This window comes from Mytilus trossulus, chromosome 9 (genome assembly GCF_036588685.1).
Source record: "Mytilus trossulus isolate FHL-02 chromosome 9, PNRI_Mtr1.1.1.hap1, whole genome shotgun sequence".
NCBI classification, from domain to species: Eukaryota; Metazoa; Mollusca; class Bivalvia; order Mytilida; family Mytilidae; genus Mytilus; species Mytilus trossulus.
In genome coordinates this window covers 38,315,667-38,341,884 of record NC_086381.1, presented here as the reverse complement: position 1 = coordinate 38,341,884, position 26,218 = coordinate 38,315,667, and the positions used below count along the sequence as shown (strand labels likewise).

General features: G+C 31.9%; 1 protein-coding gene across 1 annotated transcript; it reads right to left on the bottom strand.

The window, feature by feature from the left end:
- Positions 1-1,398: 1,398 nt before the first annotated feature.
- Positions 1,399-25,508, bottom strand: LOC134684600 (heat shock 70 kDa protein 12B-like). Its single transcript, XM_063543899.1, has 5 exons — positions 25,245-25,508; positions 8,997-9,326; positions 7,990-8,208; positions 6,434-6,581; positions 1,399-2,099 (listed from the first exon to the last, which is right to left on the bottom strand). Exons 1-5 carry the CDS (start codon positions 25,506-25,508, stop codon positions 1,399-1,401), a joined length of 1,662 nt encoding a protein of 553 aa, XP_063399969.1.
- Between the last annotated feature and the right edge of the window lie 710 nt (positions 25,509-26,218).

The window sequence follows — 26,218 nt, the reverse complement described above, 5'->3', positions numbered from 1 at the left end:
ATATTGGAAGACATGTTATCAATCTAAAAAGCATAGCTTTTGGATATAAAATACATGATAAAGAGTACTATGGACTCAATTTACTTTTAACTATTATTAGTTACACAATATATAAAGTATACTATATGTCGGACAAAAAAATAAAAGTTATACAACCACTCAAAATATTAAGACAAGAGATCAGAACTTTTATTGAAATAAGAAACTTTTTAGGATATAAAATTGACAGACTATTAAAGCAATTTAATGAACTGAATGTCTGACTCATTCACCCAAATACAGAGATTATACTGTAATTTTCTTCAAACAAGGCAAAGGTATAATTACCTGTTTATGTTTATGTATATACATGTAAATATTTGATTTGAAATATTGAGATTATACTGTAATTTTTCTTCAAGCACAGCACATGTATAACTAACTACCTGGTTATGTATGTGCATGCAAATTATAGTGTTTATAAATTGTGAGTTTAGATTTGACTGTATTTTCACACAACAGTCAGCTGTTGTTTTATATGTATTTGTTATGTTTTCATGGTTATTACTTGTACTATGTATTATTCGTCTCTTGTTGTTGTTGTTATCCACTCATACCCCCCACAAGTTTAACGTTATCCAAGTCATAACGTTACAATCTATAATCTGACATAAATGACAATTACCTTCAATTGATAAAATAGTATCCGATTTTACTGTAGTCATATTTGGCAAAATGCATATCAATCGAATATTCACAACAGAAAAAAAGATAACGGCACATCAATAATCCTTTCAAAACAAATATTTTGGAAACATTTCCTTGAATAAAAAGCACTTATTAGTTTATATTCCATATATATACATGTATGCACTGCACGTGTTATCTACCTTCTTTGTAAACAAAGATACTAGTTTAGAAAATCATTCTGGCAAAGACATGAATTATAGCCGGATTTAAGAAAATTTGTGTACTAACATAATTAACCATAATTTTAGATGTATTATACTAATGTTAACGAGGCCGGGATAAGGTACCGGTATTTGATGTATATATTAACAAATGTAAATATGTTAATAAAACTTAGTTTTAAGGAAAAAAAAAAAAAAAAAAAAAAAAAAAAAAAAAAAAGTTTCATTAATGTTATTGCCTCAGTGATACAATTGCTTAAATAGTTTTTTAAATAATCAAGTTAAGCAAATAATTTTATTATTAAAAACGCATAACATTTTTCTCCAATTGTTTTAGAAAAAAAATTCACTTAGCTATTTAGAATTTTCTACGACAGTGTTTAATACTGGTCTTTCATTTTAGTTGGTGTTTTATTGTTTATACCAAGTCATGTCATTTTTAAACACTTTTTCTGTGTATTTTGGGTTATTTTTCGTGGAAGCACATACTGATAGAACAAAATACTTCTTATATTTGTGATGGATGTTTTACGACAGCGGTTTGTGCAGCCCTTTCGTTGTGCTTGTCACCGTGTTGAATTAAGTCTGGTGAATGTCCCAAAATTACCGCTCCTTTGATAATACACAGATCTGCCTCATGTGGAACAATAACTTTGTTACTTGGAAATCCTTTTCGGACGGCCTCTTGTATACATTTTGAATCTGCAAATCCTCCGACTAGAAGAATTTTTGTCAGCCTTGGATTTTTTATCTTAAATAGTATGTTCATGATGAGTTTGCATATTTTCTCAGTTATTGGCTTAAATAGTCGTTCTCTAATCAAGTTTGAACTTATGTACACCCAATCGTTTTCGATGGTAATTTTTTCACCATGTGGTCCTAAGTGGAGTATTTGTTCCATTTGTTCTTGATTTATTTCCTCACGTATAATATGAAGAAAAACATATGGTATTCTTAGCGAAATTTTATTTTCTTCAAATGGATCAACACATTTCATTGCTGCTTCGAAATCTCTTTGGATGATAAAGCATTCTTTAGGATATCTCCGCTTTATGTCTTTTAAAAAGGAAGCACCAACGATTTGACTCAATTCCTGAACTAAACTTTGATTAATCAAATTTCCCCCGCAGTCTTCACCTGTTGGGCGATGAATTTCTCTCAATAAACCATTTCCTAATGTTTCATTAACGGCAATATCAACCTTCCCACCTAAAAAGAATTAAATTAAGATTAAGCTAACACTTGAATCGGCAATATGTTATGAATTTGAACCAAAATGAAATAATGTTAAATGCGTGAAAGAATCTCTATTGCAAAATGAGTCAATTAATAATAAATTTAATGCAATCAGCAGGATTAATGAGAAAAAAATTGTAATCATATTGATTTATATCTGATATGTAATTGTGTACATGCAGAGGAAACTTTGAATGCCTGTCGATTGTCTTTTACTGAGGTCTCTTGGCAAAACAAAATAGAAAGGCAAACCTTCGTTAACTTATTCAAATTGTGTAAAATATACCATAAACAGAGAAAGAGGGCCCCGGAGGTTAAAGGTCTTTAGATAATTCAATTGTTAGCTTAGACAACAAAGACCCAAAGTACTTCATTATATTAATAGTCTTACAAATATCAATCATTCTGAATGGACAAGAAGCGGACATGCTACTCTGGGATTGATTTTACTGACGGTCGGTGCAAAATGAAGTATCTTATCTTAGGGAGGGATAAATCCTACTTTGGAAAGGATCACTCTGATTCAAACAAACAATTCTCTGAATCTGACATTATCAAGATGCTTGATTTCTTGACTAACAACATATTTATGCCGTTCGGAGGACATGGTTTTAAACAGACTGTCGACATTCCAATGGGAACCAATTGTGCCACTCTTGATTCTTTATTATTATGAAGCTGACTTCATACAGGAACTTCTTAGGAAGAAAGATAAGAAGTTAGAAATACCTATTAACTTTACTTTCTTCTATATAGATGATGTGATCTCCCTAAATTATTCAAAATTTTACGACTATGTTGAACGCATCTGTCCAATTGAATTAGAGATAAGGATACAACAGAAACAGTTAAGTCGGTCTCATATCTTGACTTACATTTAGAAATCGACAATGAGGGTCGGTTGAATACAAAACTTTAAATCGAAAGAGATGATTTCAGCTTTCCAATTGTGAACTTCCCATTTCTAGGTTGCCACATTCCAGACGCACCTGCATACGATTGACACGATATTCCCGTGCTTGTATTTTATATCATGATTTTCTTGATAGAGGGTTGCTGCACACAAGGAACCTATAAAACCATTAGGTCCAAATGGTGAAGTTGGAATCATTCTTTCGTTAATTTTACTGAACACATCACGAGAAAGTTGATCGTTATTCTATAACTGTTCCACATATGATATCGGATATGTTCCTTACGTCGTTACTAAAATCCCCTTCTCTTTCATGAATGTGACCTATTGAATAAGACTATTTACCGGATATGCTATAACATGAGAAACACGACGTGTGCCACATGTAGAGCAGGATTCACTTACCCATCTGGAGCATCTGAGATCACCCCTATTTTTGTGTAGGGTGTTTGTTGCTTATTCTTTAGTTTCTATGTTGTGTCATATGTACCTTTGTTTGTCTGTTTTTTTTTTCATTTTTAGCCATGGCGTTGTCAGTTTTCGATTAATGAGTCTGACTGTCCCTCTGGTAATTTGTGTTCCTCTTTTATTAGGCCTGACTACATTAATTACTAGTATTACACCTTGATATACAATGTTAGGTGTCATGGTATAACTGCTGAAGTGCTGCAGTAATTGGTATGTAACTATGTATAACACGAACTAAACAGGCAATGCAGTGAGAACTTCTGTTCAAAAATGCTTGCAGATGTAAATACAGTCAACGACACTTGAAGCCTTACTACGTATATTTCTTTTTTTAAAATGAATTAAATAAATTGAAACCACATTTGGACTTTATTACATGTCAATTGCATTTCCCAAAATAGAATGTAATCACTGAGTCTATTCTTTAAGACTGTTCCCGACAGTGATGGTTTGATTTATAATGGTATTGCTATACTGTTAAGTCATTGACGTTCTCCGCCATTTATAAGTAATACCAGATTTTATTTATGCATTCAAGAAGTTAACAATAGAGGATGCAAACCATATAGGACTATACTTAAGTGACATGTACCCTAACACTAGCCCTTATCCATACAAATTGCTAAAAATGGCCAAACTCGAAAAACCTAGCTTATTCTAACTATAAAACTGTACTGAACCCTAACAATGAAGTTATGCGTCTCTTAGAGTCAACAAAGAGCCATACAAATTGCCAATAAAACAGTATTTCATGCGAGTCCATTTCTATTGTGATATTCCTTATATAAAGTAAGACATATCTAATACTTTGTTCCCTTCACATAAATGCAGAGTGCCGATTATCGACAAACCTATGTATTATAACAATCAAGAAATGATGTCCGTGTCACTCTAGATTTATACGGCTGTTAATCGAATTGATTTTTAGAACATGTAAAATGGCACGCCAAATTGGTAAAAGTCTTAATTCTCTCAGTCATATTTCATGAGATGATTAAAATGTACGTTTAAGACAAATCATATAACGTATTCCAGATACTTAAGGCACTGTTTGTATTTTAAATATTTGTCCAAACATCGATACTGATACTTGGAATGATATCGTAGCCATCCCGGTGTCCTATAGCCATTCTTCCCCCATGCCAAAATTTCCGGGGGGAAATACTGGATCGATCCAATATTTCCCCCCGGAAAAATTGGCATGATCCTACTTTTCCCCCTCAACGTTATAAGGGGAAAACTAGGATCAGGCCAATTTTCCCCCCGTAAGTAGCATAATAAGCTAAATTTTCTGCCTTGTAATATAACGTCGGCGACGTCACGATAAGATTTTTTAAATGATAGTTACTTTTTTTCAGCTTATAATTACCAAAGCTTCATCGTGTGAATATACATTTGATATGTATTTATATGTGTTTTTCAATGTTGTGATGTTATACTATTGTTTCAGAAAAAGGGAGAAGATTTTGTACCATTAAAACGTTTAACCCCGCTGCAAATGTTTGCACCTGTCCTAAGTCAGAAATCTTATAAACAGTACTTGTCGTTTGTTTATGTAATTTATACGTGTTTCTCGTTTCTCGTTTTTTTTTATATATAACTTAGACATTTGGTTTTCCCGTTTGAATGGTTTTACACTAGTAAATTTGGGACCCTTTATATCTTGTTGTTCAGTATGAGCCAAGACTCCGTGTTGAAGGCCTATTATGGTTTACTTTTATAAATTGTTATTTGGATAGAGAGTTGTCTCATTGACACTCATATCACATCTTCCTATATCTATATACATGTTATATATTTATTCACACGAAGCACATTCTGATCACATCCATTCTCTTTCGTGGACCCTTGGTATCATTCAAATAAATAAAATTACTTTAACCACTTCTGGTCAGTCAGTAGTTTTTTCCTTGCATGCGGACATATAGACAGTCATTTAAAAATGTAAAAAGACTAGGGGACACAAAGAAAGACTGTTGAACAGAAAGATAGACTTGTTGACTCATAGACAGATTTGTGTAAATGTAAATGAACAACAAATTTGTATATTCATAAATAAATCTAATTCTAACACTGTTCGGTTTAATTTCCAGACTCTATATAAACATAGTGAAATCTATGATGGGGGAAAGATTGGCATGAGGGGAAAGTTACTATATGTATACGTATTGTCAACTTTCCGCAGGGGGAAGAATGACAATGATCCAAAATTTCCCCGGGGGAAAGATTGGCTCATGCCAGTCTTTCCCCGGGGGAAAAACTGGCATGGGGGAAGAATGACTATATAACACCGGTATACCATTTGTTTCCTTTTTATTATTTAAAATATATGATCGGGACAAATGTTTCAATCTTTCTAATTAATAAGCTTTTCAGCTTATAATATTGTTACCTTTTGTGCATTCCAGAACTTATGTATGTGTTATCTTTATAATATCTTGTTATGAAGATTCAACCGTCGTACATTCGTTTGACCATCGCTCTTAAGTTAATGCCATTATAATTTAGTCTGACCACCGAATTTTAGTCCATTCAAATCTGTTGTAGCTCATTCACTCGTACTTGTAATCTGACTAGCGTATTTAAATTCATTCTCTCGTGATTCAGTCTGACAATCGTTCTCTAACGTCCCAATCATGTTCATACTTGCAGTTTATATATCTTGAAATGTGGTCAATTTAATTTCGATTTTTTTTTTGTAATCAATGTAATAGTTGTTAGAAAGACGCTTTTTATTGTTACTTAGATTTAATATCCCGGTATCTTTGATGAGTTTATTAAAATATAAAATTGACTGACATGACGATGCGAAAACTCATTGTAGATCGAAAACGTTTGAAACAGTATGAAAATTGACTTTTTGAAGTTTTTTGTTATTATTGTTATAAATGTAGGCATGATGAATGCATATTAATCTGTTACTTACCACCAAGATCAACGACCATGTACTGGGTTACTTTTTTTGAAACGCTTATTGCAGTATCACCAATATCTCTACTGTGTAAATATTGACAGTAAATTGATGCAGCCTCTGATTCTAAGGCAATAATCAATTGGTTGTCTGGAATCCCGGCCTGCAATATAAAACAACTGTAATGATTCGGTTATATGTATTGTTCGGATTATTTTATAGGAAATCTGTAAATTGGGCGGATCATCTAATCACACTTCCGGGTAACGATTTGTTTTTCAGGACCATAAAGTACAGTATTCAAATCTTATGCATCCTTTATAACGCCAATGCGTGGTTACATTTTTCCGCAATATTTAAGAACTGTTTATTTTTTTACTTTTGCTTGAAGAGAAAGAGATCATATGCAACTTTGGGCACAGAAAATGTCACTTCCAAACTCATATGATAGTTGTATATACACCGATTCCAAAAATATATGGTTTCAAGGAAGGAAATAAGTAAAGGCAACAGCATTATACAGCTGTTCAATAGTCACAAATCGATTAGGCGAAAACAAATACGGGTCATAAACCAAAACCGAAGAAAACACATCAACTATACAAAGAAAACAATGGAACAACATAAACAAACCCAAACATATATAGAAAGAGAATTGTTGATAAAAACGGCAATACTCCTCATTTGGTACAGGCCATTTGTGCCTAGCGAAGACTCCCCATGTAATTAATTGAGAATAACACTGACAATTTAAAGCCAAGGTAGAAATTTTGGTGCAAGGTAAAAAAATTAGAACGTCTGAATTCGTTTATTTGAATATCTTATTTTCACACAATTAGCATAGTTTGTGATTTATATTTTTTCTCTCGGATGAATGTGTATTTTTGAAACATTTAATGTGGATTAACAGCTCTTTAAGATGTTGAAGTCGCAATCTTCAATATAATGGGATCCGATTGATTTAGTTATTAAATACAAGTCATTCAACTGATATTTTTGTTCGTTCTTATGTTGTACTGTTATACCACTGTCCAAGATAACAGGAGAGTTGGTATCCCGCTAACATGTTTAAACCCGCCACATTATGTATGAATGTGCTTATTCCAAGCCAGAAGCTTGTAATTCAGTGGTTGTCGTTTGTTTGTGTGTTACATATTTGTTTTTCGTTAATTTTGTGTACATATATTAGGCCAGTAGATTTCTCCTTTGAATTAGGTCACATTGTTATTTCGAGTCATTTTTTGTTTTGGCTGACTATGCGGTATAGGCTTTGTGCATTTTTGAAGGGTGTATGGTGACCTATAGTTGTTAATTTCTGTGTCATTTTGGTCTCTCGTACAGTTGTCTTATTGGCAATCATACCACATCTTCTTTTTTTAAATTGAGAAAAAATGATACATACAACAACCACCCAGTAAATTTAAAACAGATCGGTTGGTCTTACGACGGTACATTACTATTTTACAATTTCAAACTTCTTTAGATTTTCTCCATGATACTGATAAAAGTCAAACAATATACGCACAAGTTGATTAAAAGGTAAGCAGATGTTTGATATACACAATGTTTACCAAATGAGCACATTTTTTCATGATCTGTTTTGCAGCTTCTGACCATATTGAAGGAACTGTGACCACCCACCGGACTTCTTCACTGCTTATAGTATTGCCACTGTTAGTGATTGATTCTATAAATTCTTTCATAAACGCTGAAATTACTTTTGAAAATACAGTCTGCACCATCATTCGCCTATCGTTTACATCAAATATGACCATTTCCGATGTAGGATTCTAAATACAAATATTATAACAAAAATGTTATTATGCTCTTTGTAATAGTTATGTTATATTTATGTTTACTGTTGATATGATGTGAGATGAGTAAAAATATAAGAACGTGATCTTTTCAATCAAGCATTATATTACCAAATATGAGAAACCATTGCTTTCTTTTATTCAAATAACCTATTCATATCGACCCTTATAAAAGCGAACACGTTTCAATTTCTGATATTAACCTTTGAAAGACCAAATTGAATCCATGTATGCTCATGTTTTATACGTCAGAAATATCAATCGATAAGAGATTACCAGACCATAACTATCTCTAGGTCTTTACCGGAGTAGAGGAGATTGTCCGTTGTTTTTATGACGGTTTGTACTGTTATATTCATTTTTTTCTGCTTAATGTTGAAGTAGACTGTTTTAATGAGTTGTCAGTCATCATCATCCTTTCAAATGTTAACATTTTTTCCTTTAAATAAAACTTAACCACCACGCACAATACATACGTTATTCATCTCTACTTGAGGGGTTAGATTGAAGTTTACATTAGTTAGGATTTAATGAGGTCGGATTATCTACTTGCAAGTGCAAAATTCAGCATCAGTAGTACTTGACATAATTTGACAACATTTAACCATACTGAAAGTGAATTATCATTTTACTATTTTACTTTAATAAATGATGGACAAAATACATCATTCTCTAGAGCTTTTATATATCTCTCAGCTAGTGAGTGCCCCTTTAACAAAGCAGATTTTTATCAATCAAACAAATATCCTTAATTATGTACTTACATTTTTATATAAAGCCATTTTAAAATTTCTGAAGAAATAAAAATCGTTGACTCCGTCTTTTACACGTTTGTCATAGTTGTACTCTGCTTTATATCCAAATGAATCCAGTTCTCCGTTTTCATCTAGTAAAATACTGGTGGGAGTTTTTATTTTCATATAGTTGTGTTTTCCAACACCCCAAGCTTGATTGCACAAAACGTTTATTTGATTTTTGTCTAAATTGATGTCCTCTTTTTTGGCGTACGCATATGCTGACGACGTAGTTCCAAGATCAATTGCAACGACATACTTATAGTCTGGAGATATCATTGCTGTACTTATGGAGTACCGCTGCAGAGAAATAAGAAAGAAATTGTATAAAGTATTTCGATATCACATTTTACCTTGCTTTTTTTTAACTGTCAGACCGTTTAGTAATTAGTATTTGTTAAAACTATGAGAAGATTACCAACTATTTTGAAGATTTAGATGATTTGAAAGAGTTTTTGCACAACAACTGATGCCAGAAGTTGAGAAGAAACTGCTGTTCCTCCTGATTATGTAAAGATCAGAAAAATTTTATCAACGATAGCTGCTTAGATATTCAATACCTCAAAATGAGGAAAAAGCATGAACGATATTGTCAAAGGAAAAAAAACAACATAAAAATACACTGATTGATGAATGATAAAATTAATAAAAAAATATTCTCAGAATCGTTTTCGTCAGAAAGACAAAGAGTCATTTGTTTATGCAAATTGCAATATGATACAAACTTTGTATCTTTACGTTTGTATATAGGTAATACTACAAATATTTTTGGAACAAAACAGTTGAGCTTTGAAATATTCAAAAATTAAAACAATCGATGATGAAATGCAGATTTAATTTCCTACAACTGAAAAGTTCTATTTGTTAAAAAACAATTTACTTGAATATCGTGTGAAGACCTGACCCACGAATTAAAATATTTAACAAATAAAACCCTCCAAAAAACCCAACGAAATATAATATTTGTATATATTTATACTTATGATTTACTATCGGAAGTCTTCAGAGGTCATCCCGATGGACAGCCGTATGAACTTTTAAATGTTTCATCGTGAACAGTTTTAAATACTGACCAAATGCTGATTTTGCATTACGAATTTATACATTGTTGATCGTTTCTTAAGGCATCCGATATTTCAATATTTAATCATACTTAGGATTTTAAATTAATTCAGTAGTAATAATTTGGTAGTTAAATGATTGAATGTTTAATCTTGAAAGATCGTTTGCATGAGATAATAAAGCGTATTAAATATTCTCATACAACACATTGTTGACATTTGAATTGGCTTCAAACCTTAACCAAAGGTTTTGATTAACTCCGTTGATAAACAATTTGACAATTGCATATAATAGTGATGCCAAGTAAGGTGACACTGCTTATATTACCAGTCTAAGCTAAGTTTATCGTAAAGAATTCAGGCTTTGAGGTTTTTATATTACCGTTCAAATAACAAATTGAAATATAATTTACGATGCACGCGATAATATGTTGAAATATAAATAAAAAACATTTCGTCATGCTGTTAACACTTAAATACAAAAGTATCTTGGTTTGCGGATAAAATCGATGTATCTACATTTAAAATTTAGATATAAAAACTATTATTAACCGAATGTCAATCATCTCTTCTCGATATTACAGGATGAAATTGATGAATTTTGCGCATCGACACGAGCAGTTGTGATAGCATAAATTTGTCCAGAAAATGATATAAACCCGATTGTTCGAGTGTGGTGTCTCACCACTGAAACAGTTGTCTGATTCGATTTTGAACAGAAATGATTTATTTCCGTAAAAATAAAAACATGAAACGGCATTGATAAACCTGGTTGTGAAGTGTGCAAATACTTTCAAATCAGTTGCTACATGTAATACAGTTGTCGATATCATTGGAACTTAATATCTGGTAAAATCGTACGTTAAATACGGAAAATCTAGTTTTGTTCTTCTTTGGTAGGTCTTTATTAGTCGAATAACTCTTCAACTGTTTCGATTCTTATTTATGATCAATTTTGAAATAGTTGGTATTGACCGTCCTGATGAAGGTAAAACCAGAAAAGTGCAGCGTACGCATGACATTTTTAACGTTTTGTTGTCATTTTTTAAGAGATTTGATCATTGGTACTGCTCATATCTCTACTCTTTTAATCAAAACAAATTTTAAGACAAATATTTTGTTTTAGCTTATCCTCTCTTTGGTAATGGTTCAATACAAAACTTTTGATTGCTGAAATTTTCAACCCGACTCATGTCAAGCATTCAAATTTTGAAGGGGAAGTATATACTTACAGTGAAAGGTCTTGCATGCTATGGTTTAATAGTAAACCTTTCCCTAAACACTGGAACACGAATCATCATGTCTTTAAGTCTTCATATATAAAAGTATCAAATCTTATGACAATTACTTGAAATTCATTAAAGGACGAATAAAAATGTATGTTCAACAATATCAGATTTGTTAATTTGAATTGTAAACATAACTTGCATCTCATATAAACCAATGAGCTCAGACATGAACCAAAAATTACAGACATAAACCAATGGGCACAGCTACAAACAGTAAGCGCTTTTTATACAAATTTAAAAAAAAAGTAGCAAAGTATATAAAAAAAGACAGAACTAACAAGTACACAAAGAACAGCATACATATACAAAAAACACATACTTCAGTTAAAAGATAACTGGATGTTACATGTATAGGAATAATACATATTATTTACCCATTTAAGATAAAGAGCAAACATTGGAACAATGAAAGATCTCCAATGCATTCAAAAATGGATAAAACCCATATCAAATGTTCCCTTTGGAAATACCAAAAAGAAAAATATAATTCTTTAATTACTTGTCCTTCGTGTAAATATATGCAATTTAATGTAATTCAAATGAGCTCATATGTAGAATAACAAAATCACAGATCTATATTTTGATTATATCGATTCAATAGTTGTTTAAAGCCTCAACAAATTCAATGCGCCTTTTATGAATTTTAGAACGATACGAAAAAAAGATACAGCTATTATGTAGACAATTATAAGACACGTTTATACATATATGCTAAGCCATTTGTGTTGAAGTGTAACAAAGTTGGAAGTTCGATACCCGTCGAGAGCCGAAAAGTTGTCAGCATAAAAATCTCATTTTAACACTGTTAGGTGTAATTTGCAGCATCTCATATATATATTTTAGGCGAATAATATATACAGAATGTGTTCCGATCATTTATACTTGTATCACTTGTGATCCGATGGATAAAATCTCTCGTAGAATTGTCACGGGTTCAGATGTTCATATAATATCAATTCTGTGACTACATTTTACATTAATTTGTAAGATCCTCTATTATAGATATCTCAGCTGACTGAAAGCTTAATTTTTGTCGAGCATAGGGGGTCGAGTCCTCTAGCGCACCGGGAATAGTGCAAGGCGATTTGATTCACGATATCTCAGCTGCATGAGTTCGAATCCCGGTCAGAAAAGAACAAATATTTGCTTCCGTATTTTACAGATCTAACAGTATTTAACTGTTGTTTACACAATAAAAATATGATGAAAATCAGAAATTTTGTATTCGCATCTGAAAATAGAGACAATTTCTCCCAGTTACAATCCTCAGTTGGGTAACGCAAAATCTATTAACTACAACATGCTGAGGACATGTAAAGGTACCAATTTAATAAAATACTGAATTGAAAGAACCACACAAGTTGAAAAAAGGAAAGTTGCTTACAATTATTATGGGGAATACCTTAGCAACGCTTTAGAATGTTTAACAATTTGTTAAAGACAGATATTATTCACTCACGTTTTCTTTCTAAATCCGTAAATCAGTTTACAAGAATGTAAACACCACTACCATTTTATTCGTCAACATTCAACATTCTAGCAGCATTTCCACTGATCTATAGAGATTTTTGGACACTTAACAGTTCCGATATATGTACATTTATATACATTACTACGACAGGTAAAATGGCATCCGGGTTGTCATTTATATGTTTATACTGTTTATATATTTACAGTAGGTGTTTAATTTATTATACACATGTTGATCTTTTATTTATTGAAAGACGAACATTTAATTTATTAATATGTTATCATATAAAAATCTATGCCGAATTAATAAAACCCCAGGCATCACGATCACAATCAAATTGCTGGATTTCATGTTTCGAGCATGAATTTTTTGCTCCGAGCACTGAGCAAAGTTTTATGCCTTCGAGGCCTGATTGTAGAATAAGTATCTCAGAATATGCACATAACTTGCTCCTTTTAAATTTATACTATTCCTAAAATTGGTATGTGTTACCTGGATTTCTCTTATTAAAAGCTTTATGAGATTTGAAAAATCGGGTATGATTGTCTCTAAATTGGCCATAGTTCCTTCCTTCTTGTTTTGAGTTCCTTATATTTTTTGCAGTTTTCAGTACTGTCTGCTAGAAATGGTTCAACTGATGAAAAACTATATCATAAGAGAACTACGTACTGAATTACTCTTATTAAAACAAAGAAGGTACTTAGTTGAACATAGATATAGCAAATTGAGCCATTATAGTCTCTCATTTTCGAATCTCAGAAATCGATTACGATGACACATCAGAGTATCATAAATGTGAGGGAATTTCATAAAATCCAAATAGAGGCGAGAACAAGTGCGCCTATACCGGAAGCTTTTCCTCATCTACATTCTCTGCAATGTAAATTCACACTCAAAATGTAAAACTACAGATTAAACAACTATTCTAATATTTAAGATGGAACAAGCATGTTGTTAGTGAGTTGAGACAGAAACATACCATCACAGTCAATATAGTCGTAATGATGACCAGAAAACTTATCTTATGTAGTGTTCAGTCGTTTTTTTCTTTTTTTAAAGTAGTCGTTGTGTAAGGAGCACATTCCTGTTAAGCTTAAAAACTCATGAGTGTAAATAAACTTTACTTTTCTACATTGGTTAGAGGTATAGTGGGAGGGTTGAGATCTCACAAACATGTTTAACCCCGCCGCATTTTTGCGCCTGTCCCAAGTCAGGAGCCTCTGGCCTTTGTTAGTCTTGTATTATTTTAATTTTAGTTTCTTGTGTAGAATTTGAAAATTAGTATGACGTTCATTATCACTGAACTAGTATATATTTGTTTAGGGGCCAGCTGAAGGACGCCTCCGGGTGCGGAAATTTCTCGCTACATTGAAGACCTGTTGGTGACCTGCTGTTGTTTTTTTCTATGGTCAGGTTGTTGTCTCTTTGACACATTCCCCTTTTCCATTCTCAATTTTATCATCAAAGATACCAGGACTAAATTAGGTATACGCCAGACGCGCGTTTAGTCTATAAAAGACTCATCAGTGACGCTCGAATCCAAAAAAGTTAAAAAGGCCAAATAAAGTACGAAGTTGAAGAGCATTCAGGACCAAAATTCCTAAAAGTTTTGCCAAAAACAGCTAAGGTAATCTATGCCCGAGGTAGAAAAGCATTAGTCTTTCAAAAATTTAAAGTGTTTTGTTCACACTATACGATGGGTCGTAATTATGAAAGAGAAGTCAATATATATCCATAGTTAATAGGCTCAATATTGCAGAAAAGTTCAAGATACAAAGTTATGCAACTAGTCCCAATAGTACTATCCTTTATCACACAAGTTGGCTCAGAGGTATTTGTAAACAGATTATACCATTGCGACCAAGACTTTGACTTAACCACAATTTCCTTGCTTCCATGTCGGCAGTCAACCTTTCGGAAACACGAAGTTTGCAAAAAGAAAACTAAACTATTTTTTCTTAAAGTTTAGTTTCCCACTGCACCCCATTGTCAGTTGTTAAGTCAAAATATGAATCAGAAGAAGCCGTTTCTGTGGTATCCCTTAATTCATGTGATTCTGGATAAAAACAGTCAAGATGATTACTTAACTTTGTATTAATAATAAGTGATAGGACGTCGTAAGTCATTTATAGTTTTATACCCTTGTGTTTTTACTACTGATAACGTTTTCAGTTCTATTTTCAAAACATTGGTCAATTTTATTGATGTATTTTCAAAACATTGGTCAATTTTATTGATGTATTTTCAAAATGGTCAAAATGTGATATCAAGGTTGTTCCGGAATAATTATGGAGGTCAAAATTAAAAGATCTACATGTAGTCGTCCATATTTTTTCCATTGAATTCTAAACTACACAGTTACATCATTATTTGGTAAGCAACTATAATCCAACTATAGCCAAATTTCGAGTTCGTTGCATTTCCGTCAAAAACTTTGGTTTGATTGAACATCATTCGTACGATTAGGGGCGTCGTCACTTTAGCGATTGCCTTCTCCGAATCTAGAGGACTATGGGTAGTCTCATGACTTGTACATTTAAATGTGTGTTTTGTATATGACGACGGATTTTTCTATTGTTTTCCCCTCTGTTCCTTGATGTGAATAACCAAATAAGTCTTATCACCGATTTTTTTACTAAAAAAATATTGTCAGAAATGTTATCGATTGAAAATATACCATATACACATTACAGGACGAAATGAAAATCGTGAAACACCCGTTCATGTGGTTGCATTCGACTACAATCTGACTTGACTAGGATTGTCAGTTTTCCTATCGAATGTCGATAAAATCGGTCTAGTTATTTGCCTAAATCTGCAAATTTGGAGAAAGATTTGCAATTCAATGATTAGACTGTTTTTCTATATATAAAGAAAACTTGTTAATTAATTGTATTATTCAAAGGATTTAAAAAAATATCAGTTTTTTGGGTTCTAAAATCATTTTTATCAAATGAGCCATTTAAGGGAAGATAACTCTTTTAGTACAAAATTTATGCTGGGCTAATAGGGAAATTTTATATTTTTACTTAAGGCAATAAAACAAGTTCGGTGACACCGTGTTTTCTTTTTATTTTCTTAAAACTTATTATGAAACCTATCTTCTCACAATTTATTTCAACAATCTGTCTCATAGTTTTTTTTCTATGCACACTAATGTGTTTTTTCATGAACAAACTAACCAAATTAAGGCAATTTTCAATGACCCACAGCTTGAAAAATAGCACGGTGACCCAAACTTTTTATTATATTCTTGATAAAAGCATAGTAAAAACTTCATTTTGGTAAATTATAAAAAAAATTCTGTCTCAAAAAACATTTACTGATGATCTACCTTAAAAGTGGCTTTAAACGTCAAAAACGTATATACTTTAAATGTTTGTAATGTACCATATCTTATAATTCAAAGTTTCGGTTTTGCTTTTGCTTTGTGTAGCTAATTTTCATCGGTACATGAAGACTTTAACCAAAATATGAACAGTGCTACAAAATATAGGTAACACAATGGTACACGTAGGAAAAGCGTCAAGTAAAGCGTCCGTTTGAAGCTGTGTTTTTTTGACTTAATTGGGTCACTGCTTCCGAGTGACATATGATCAAATCGATTTTTCTTATTTCACATGTCAATTTGTACAATTTGCATCATATTTAATCGAGAAATAAAAACAAGCTGATTACGCGTGTCCGTTAATATTTGTTTCACTTTATTTGTGTATATAAAGTGGATATTCAAAACCCTCCCAGATGTTCGATAAGATAAATGTTTCACTGCATGGTATTTGACTGTCAAAATATTGTTAATAATTTGTTGATTCTTCTGGTATTCTTATCATTGTTGGTTGTTGAAAACTTTTTTAGATTGAAAAAGAGGGACGAAAGATACCAAAGGGACAGTCAAACTCTTAAATCTAAAATAAACTGACAACGCCATGGCTAAAAATGAAAAAGACAAAAAGACAAACAATATTACACATGACACAACATAGAAAACTAAAGAATAAACAAAACGAACCCCATCAAAAACTACGGGTGATCTCATGTGCTTCGGAAGGGTAAACAGATCCTGTTCCACATGTGGCACCCGTCGTGTTGCTTATGTGATAACAAATCCGGTAAATAGTCTAAATCGGTAGGTCACATTCATGAAAGGGAATGGGATTGTAGTTACGACGTAAGAAACATTTCCGATATCATTTTTGAAACGGTTATTCAATAACTGTCAACCAATTCGTGAAGGTACATGTATGGATATTATTGATATAGATACTGCGAAATTTCACAAAATTGAGATTAAATGTTTTAAAAGAGAAAACGCGTCCAATTAAACATTTTCTTATTGATCGCTCTCCACAGGTATTAGCAGGACGTAAAATGTATCGGTCAGTGAGATATGCTTTTAGTTATGGGGGTAGTTTTAGAAAAATAAGTTTTTCCTATAAAAAAACGTATTCTTCCTTACTAAATTAATTACCTTGCGCGTATTTACGACACGAACAATCCATGGATGTCAAGAAAAAATGAAAAGGAAATGGTTCTACTTCATCAAAATTATGATCCAACAGATAATTTACTACAAATCATGCCCTCTGTATTATTTACAGATGTTTGGACTGTTCAGTGATTATAAAAAAAAAATGAAATTCAATCTCCTGCATATATCATGCTTATCAACAACATATGGTAAATCCTTGACAGGATCCTACTAAATTATTTAAAACTAAACTTTTGCATTGATATTAATATCTGAGAGTATATAAGATACACCGCATTGGACTATTATGTGCGACTAGATGTATCTAATACTTGCATATAAGTGATATCATTTACCAAGACAATTTAGCAAATAAAACCCAGGCAAATGACATGGTAGTACATGTACAACGATTCATATTTGATGACAAATAATAGAAGCAATTTAGATTGCATTCCTATTTATAACCACAAAACATCTGCTAAAAGTGTTATTGCATTTGGAAAATATAAGATAATGACATGTTTCCTATTTTAGAAAAACTAAGTGTTTTTTTCGATGAACAGTTAATATAAAACATGTATTCATTCTTGTATGTAAATTGAATGCAATCGAATTATATACACGCAATGGATAGAAAAACATTCGTACACGCCAGGTGATAATTTACATTTGGTCTCACAAACAACTCTTTTTATATCGAACGACACTATTGATTTTTATTGGCAACGATTAAACAAGAAATATATTAAAGTATTTTTATGAAGTATGCCTGAAGTACTGTAAAAGCTTATAAACAAACTAAAAGGAGCATATATAAAACAGTTATTTTTGCATCGAAGATGGTCTTCAGATTGGCGTCTAAAACTAATAGGGTTAATCCCAATGGTCACAATTCACAATTACAACAAATCAAATCAAATGATTGGTATTCATTTATCATTTACAAAATGCTGTCACTGAAAAACGTAACATAAACTTACTACTCTTTTCGCGTAAGTCTTTGCGTGGAATTTAGATATGAGATATATTTCTGTACCTCCGAAAGAAGGCGAACTAACGCTTTTTTACTCTGTTACAAAATGATATTTTGATGTTTTGAAATGTTTCGGTACAATGTTATTCTAATGCCGTAACAAGTTGCCGCCAAAATACTACATCCCCCCTTGCACGTCGTTTGGGAATTATATGTTCGATTGGGATTGAACGACCTCCAAGACTTGCAAAGGAAAATCACAAGCAGATATTTGCTCAAAGACCACAAGGAAAAGTACATTTTCGTTATTGCGTTCGTAGATAATCTCCATTCGCGCCATATTTTACTCAAACATACACCAGTATGACTTTAAGTAATGGTAGGTCATAACGACAACAGTTTTTCGACTATTGCATTGTGAATAGCGGAAGTAATGTTAGTCGCGATATCATTTCCGGATAAAAAGGTTCTCTTATGTAAGCATAAGCGAATATTATTTTCTTTTTCAAGTGTCTGAAGTAACTGTGTGTGAATAAATAATGGATCCTCGTCTGCATAAGACACGAAGGCGTCATACATATACTCATTTGTATATTTGTCAATTTGTGGTATTTGACTTCGATATCTTATTTTCACCATATAATACAAATACCTAAGCTTCCATCGAAATCGATAGCATATACCTATGATCATAAACATTATAAAAAGTAGGATTGTTACAACTAGTCCATAAGTAAGCTTTTCATAAGATGTACAATCTTTTTCCAATTTTTTGTAGAGTTCGGGAATATTTTCCATGGAACACGTTTTCCTGTCAATAATTGTCAAAAGTAATGATTTTTATCAACAATATCTACACTTGTAGTTCCTATCCAATCTATTAAACTTTTGGAATTTCATGTGCATACCAGTTTATTCTCCAACATGTTTATAGACAGATTGTTCACCTTGTCAACTAGAAAAATAACCTCGACAATAGTATGGGTATCGAAAAATGTTATAAAGTTATTTTTTAAGTTTAGGTATGACAGCTTTATAAAATGTGATAATTGAAAGTCAATGTTTTCGATAAAATCGTCACTAAGGTCCAGAAATTCCATTTTTCTTTGAGACTTAAAAATCAGTTTAGGTATTTTGGATATTCTGTTTTGAGATAAATCAAGTGTCATTAAACTTTGCAAGTGTTGGAATGTGTTTCCATGACTATCAGATGGTAAAGCCAGTCCTAGTAGATTATTACTTAATAACAACTCTTTCAACAAGTTGAAGTCTGGACTAAAAAAAAATGTTGACACGTTCGAGCACATATTTGAAGATAGGTCTAGGTATCTCAAACTCTTAACATTTCTTAAGGGACCAATCCAGCGTGTCAAAATATTGTTGCTCAGGTCAACAGTTTCTAACTTATTATTTGACAAGTCTATGTCCGTTATGTTATATTTTGATTAACTAGTACTGAAAATTAATTTCTTGAGATTATAAGGTATGGGTATAAGCGTTCTACTGTATTCACTCTGTTTAAAAAAATAAATCTTTAAATTAATAATAATAATCTTCATTTGTCATATAAGTAACAGTATACTTGTGACATAAACAAAAGTAATAACAACAATAAAATAAATGTGTTGAATAACACATATCTATACATATATACAAGTAAAACTAACTTAGAGTCCCCTGTCCTCAGCTCTAAAGACTGTTTTATAAAGGAACCTGTTTTTTTTCACTTGGTTTATATTAAAAGGATTTAGTAGGACTACTAGTTTTTGTGTATCAGATAGATATGAAAACATAGGCTTATGTATTGCCATGTTATTAAAAGGTTTTATACGTAAAACGTTATTAATTTGACAGTGGAGGAGAAAGTGATTTTCATCTTCTAAGGTTTTACAAGTTGGGCATGTTCTATTGTCTCGAGGTATTTTAAGATATCTGCCCTTCTCATTGAGGAAATTATGGTCACTAATTCATTTTTTTTGTAAATAAACGTCTAGTTTCAAAATTTTGATATTTAAGATAAAATTCTTGGTCTTGTTTGACTTTAATATTTTTGTAAAGAAAAAGTTTGTTATTATCGTTCAAACTATTTATTTTATTTTCGAGTAAATTTACTTGTAATATTCTTAATCAAAGTCTTTGATTTGTTAATTTGTTCCATGTTTTGACAGGACATTACTTTTTGTATATCAATATTCATTTCTTGTGTTGAATCTTTTATAAAAGTGGACCAAGTATAAACTCCTTGTGAATCAAGGTGTTTACTTAATGTATAACTTTCTTTTAGTAACGGGTTAATGTTTTCAGTATTTATTGTATATGCTATCAAATTACCAAACCGACATATAGAAAAATGGTGAATTCCTATGACAATCAAAGAGTTCCTGTGTCTCTAGATTCTATTATTTGACTCATGAATAAAAACGACACTATTTTAGATTTGGCGAATTTTGTCATGGCTTTAATTTTTCAACAAAATCATAACAACAACTAGTTTTTCAAAATGCCAAGGAATAAATCATTCAATGACAATATAGTTAATGTTTTCCCTTGATTTAGTAAAGGGCAACCAGTACTGACGAGGTTACAACTGGGCTTCCAGCACCACAAATCGATAAATTCCGCCATACACATTGCTTGTAATGTTCAGCTTTGGTAGATGACATCATCAACCATCAAATGTCAACATGTTTGAAAGCTATGACGATTGGTAAAGACCGCATAACAAAATCTGTAATTATAAATCATAACGGCAGCAAACAAATATTAAATTGGGGTAGGGTGTTGAGGGTTTTTGTCCTTGCACTCGTCTACAGTTTGTTAAAGAATGAAATAATAATACCGAAACAACTGGTTTTATATTGAACTTCCCGCCTATAAATGCACGAGATAATTGCGTATCGCTTATGAACAGAAAAAACTGTATTACAGAACCGGTTTTAGTTTCGCTTGCAACAATCAAAACATAAAAGGGAGACAAATCCAAGTCTTATCAATTCAATAAATAATTTAATTCATATTGATTAAATTTCATTATTGTATATGATATCAAACTACCAAACCGACATATAGCAAAATGGTGAATTCTTATGATATTCAAACAGTTCCTGTGTCTCTAGATTCTATTATTTGACTCATGAATAAAAACAACACTATTTTAGAATTGGCGAATTTTTTCATGGCTTTAATTTTTCAACAAAATCATAACAACAACTAGTTTACAAAAGGCCAAGGAACTAATCATTCAATGACAATATAATTAATGTTTGTCCTTGGTTCAGTAAAGGGCAACCAGTACTGTCGAGGTGACAACTGGGCTTCCAGCACCACAAATCGATAAATTCCGCCAAAGTTAACAAAATTTGTTAACATCGCCAGATACATTTATACAAATTAAAGCCAATGACAAATAATTTTCAATTTTAAATTAAAATATCAATTCAATAAACAAATTAGACAATAAATCAAATGCATTTTTTTTCAAATGTTTGGTTGCACAAATCAACAAGTAATTTAACAATATTTGTAAATTAAACCAATGAATGCAGTCTCAAATTAAATTCAGTATTATAACTCATCAGGATACAAAGTTCTTGATGAATTATCAATAAAAGGATCAATTGCAGTTTGAATTGTATAGATGAAAATATCATTTTCCAAAAAAGAAAGAAGAACACCATCAGCATCAAATCTGGCTTGATGTTTGTCTTCAAAATCCAAGTGTTTAATAGTTTTACAACCTATTTTACTGATGTACGATCTTACTCCTCTATCTATTCGACGTCTAGAATTTTCAATCTTATTATTATTCAAAGCACCTTTCAAACGAAGACGAGACACAATAAACGACCATATAATTAATGTATTCGGCATCGTGCATTTTAAATAATGAAAAGTACTTCTCATGTGAAACAACAAGGCGCCATAACAACAATAGACTAAATCTTTTCCACTACAATGAATACTTAAAATTTATTGTACTCCTCTCCAAATTAAGGTGGCATCAATCGTTCTGTCCACATTAAACCATTTCATTCCCGACAAAACAAGCCAATTAATGTTGTATAAAATTGATAATGGAAATGGGGAATGTGTCAAAGAGACAACAACCCGACCAAATAAAAAACAACAACAGAAGGTCACCAACAGGTCTTCAATGTAGCGAGAAATTCCCGCACCCGGGATCCCTTTTTGTCAAAGCCTAAATTAGTTCAAGTTGGTCTGTTTTCAATTTGGTCAGAAGCCCTTTTTATAATGGAGGAGCCAATAATCCATATGTCTCTCATTGCTTAAAGATTATAATTAATTTATACGAATGTATCTTTTGAATGAAGAGGACCTCTATGGACCCATGTTTTTTTATTTCTTCTTCAGATTTTCCATTTAAAATGCATGCGTTGCTGCACCTATTCTAAATGAATGGGTATTGAATCTCTTAATATCTTAATCAAGATATTGTAATGTTTTTGTAATAATTGAATGAAATTGATATCTAGTCATTGCCTTCCCATCCAAATGACAAAAGTAAGGAACGTTTTGGTTTTGGTCTTGCTGAATTGTAACTTGATAGAGCACTCATTAGGCAACTGTTTGATTTTAAAGCCAATGTAGTTGTCAACCCTCTTTGGTCTGTTTTTGAAAAGCGAATAGTAACATAGATAACATTTTTGTTAAAATCCATTGTAACATCATCTTTTTGCAAAACATACCCCATGTCCTTGACAGATCTTATAGTAATCTCCCCAACTCTGAGAAATGCCCCAAATGCTAATGAAAAAGCTGCCCTAAATAAATAGCTTTCATAATTAGAAAAACGAAATCTCAATATCGCATTAGGCATGTTTGTCATCATTTCAGCTGTTATAGGTTGTCTGATGTCAGGACGTGAATACAATCTGTCAAACCCAGTTAATATTTTTTTAATTGAAAAGGATTGTGTAATCTCTTCAAAATTTTCGGCTTTTAGTTTAAAAGACAAACCAGAAATGTAAGAACTGCAAGTTGATGACGCATAATAATTTTTGGACAAATACGCTATGTATTTCATCATTTAGTCCAGACTAGGTGAGCACATAATTGGTAATTTGTATTCTAAAAGAAATTTGTAGAAAGACTTTTCAGCCTGTTCATAACATTATTCGTGCTACTTTAAAAAGCCGCATTAAAGAGTTTTGACGCTTCTAAATCAAGAGATCATAAAATTCCTGTTGCACTGGTGTAGGTTCTACGTCTGCTGCTGGGGCCGCCTTTTTGAATTTTTCTAACTGTCCACGATATAAAGAATCAGCTATTATATTGGTTACTGACGACAATATATAGCTTTAAATTGAAAATTATATTTTAATGTCCATAAAACAATTGTTCTCACAATTTACATTACTCGTTTAGATTTTGATGGTTTTGAATTTAGAATTGACACTACGGCAGAATTATTACAATGGAAAAGAATATTTTTATTCGTAAAATTCTCCCCCATTACAAGATTGCTAAAGCTATAGGAATCATTTCACAATAAGTGATATCCGAGAGAATGTCTTTTGCCCAGTTGCTTGGTCATTTGAAACATGCACATGATCCATTCAAAAAGGCTCCACAGCCTAATTGTTTTCCACCTGTGCTATCGGTGAACAATTCAAAATCAGGACTATTAACCCAATCAAAATCCTGAATATATGTATGCCCATTATATGTTGTCAAAAAGATTTCCAAACTAATAAATCTTTTTTCATGCCATTTGAAACTCTAATAAAATTGTGTGGCTTTTTTACTTGAATTAATAAACTATAGAAACGTCTGCTAAATGCCCTTCCTGATGGCAAGGCTTTTGTACAAATGCTAAGCAACCAGTTAAATATTGCATGTGCTTAAGCGTAACCTTCCTTTGACTTGCAAAGTAATCAATTAATTCCAACAACTTCGTAATTTTGTTAAAAGGAAATTTTTATCATCATATTCTGCGAATCAATTATTAAACCAAGGTACTCAATAATGGTTGTTGGACCTTTGTTTTTTTCATTTACAATAGGTACTTTTAAACTATCAAATTCCTTTGAATATCTAAGGCCCGTGTAATTAAATTTAAACCCTTGTTTAAAACCATCTAATAATAACAAAGCATCAAAAAGATTTGGATAATCCGTTAACATATTTTCCAATATGTCAACTTTAAAGGGCGAGAACCCTTATTGTTAATTTGTCATATGTCAAACTGAAATTTCTTTTAATCTGACATTTAAATGAAGGAAAGTGTTGATAACAATTATTTTTGGGTTTAACTATTTCAATAATTTTGCTGAAAACGTCTGTTGCCATTTGGAACTTTTGATTCAAAAGTTCTGTTACCATTACCCATCGCCCAAGGCTGTTATTATCTAAACCTATTTTTTTCTACAACTTATGGATGGGTGATTCAAAGAGCATTTCAAACATGTATGACTGAACCAACAATTATTACGAGAACAAACTCCTTTGAAATTAAAGTCATAGCATGTGTTACTGCGTGGCTGTTGCGAAGCATGCGTATTAATTGAAGCAATAGCCATTATTTGAAGCCATAATTGGGAATCAATTATATTCCATTTTTTTGTAGGATTTGTTTCAACTCTTAATCTAAACTGCTGATCATACATGTACCACTTTTCAATAGTACTATCAGCTGCTGCATCCCTTATTATAACTATGTAACCAAACAGTTGACTGGCTTTCATTGGATGTCTCTGAATCAAAACTTGTGAATAAGCTAAAAAAGCGTCTGTCCAGGTCTCAATATTAATGATTGTTTTCTTTTTTGAAAGATTTGTATGTTTAATCAATCTACCATCTTCATTTAAACCTAGATAACTTTGCTTATCAAATTGACTACTGAAATTGCTTTTATGCATTTTAGAAAAGTCAATCTATTGAAATTGTCAATTTTTTTCTTTAACTGTTTGGCTAATGAAAATGTCAGTTACATTTATATTTGGCAACATATTAGGTTCATCAAATACTATAGTATCATCAACCGCACCTATTGGCTGGGGTAGAGGTGCTTCAATTTGAATGTCATTGTCAATGTTAGGCTGAACAGGATTAGGCATGTTCAAATCTTGTACAACTTCAACATGTTGGTCATTGTGTCGACGTCTTTGTGGAGGTTGTTTATTTTCATTCAATTGAGGCCCTCTCCTTCTGAAATTGCGCACTGGCTCAGCTTGGTTATTTGCTGGTCTTGGCATCCTATATTTAAATGAAAATTGACAATTACAATGGCATCCTATATTTAACTGTTTGAATTAACATTGAAAATTACAATGGCATATCCAATAAATGAACATCGACAATTAAAATTATTAACATTCATACAAAGAAAATTTTAATCTTATATTTGAAGGATCAAGTTAATAATTTCTTCAAACACGTGTGCATAGATAAAGTAATGTTAACTATAAAATATAAAATAAACGTATTTTGTTTTGTAAATTCTTGCCCATTTAAAACGCAACCAATTAGCTGTAGATTACATACATGTATAACGCGCCGTTTATATGTTACATTACACTGAGCAACTCAAAATGTAATGGCCGACACAACCTACAGCAAAGCAAACTTACGTAAAACTTAACATAAACTAATTCAATGAACTTTCAAAATAACAATAAATGTTAAGAGTGTCCTACTCACAAAGCAGTAATAAACACAAGGCTAGATTGATAAACTAAAAGTGTATACCTATTCGTTTAAAACGTATTTAGAACGTATGTTATTAATTTTTTATTCCCCTTTAAAAGTGTCCTGTACCAAGTCAGGAAGATGGCCATTGTTTTATTATTGTTCGTTTATGTGTGTGTTGCATTTTAACGTTGAGTCGTTTGTGTTTTCTCTTATTTTTGAGATATTGAGATAAGAAGTGGCACGGTACTTGTCTATCCCAAATTCATGTATTTGG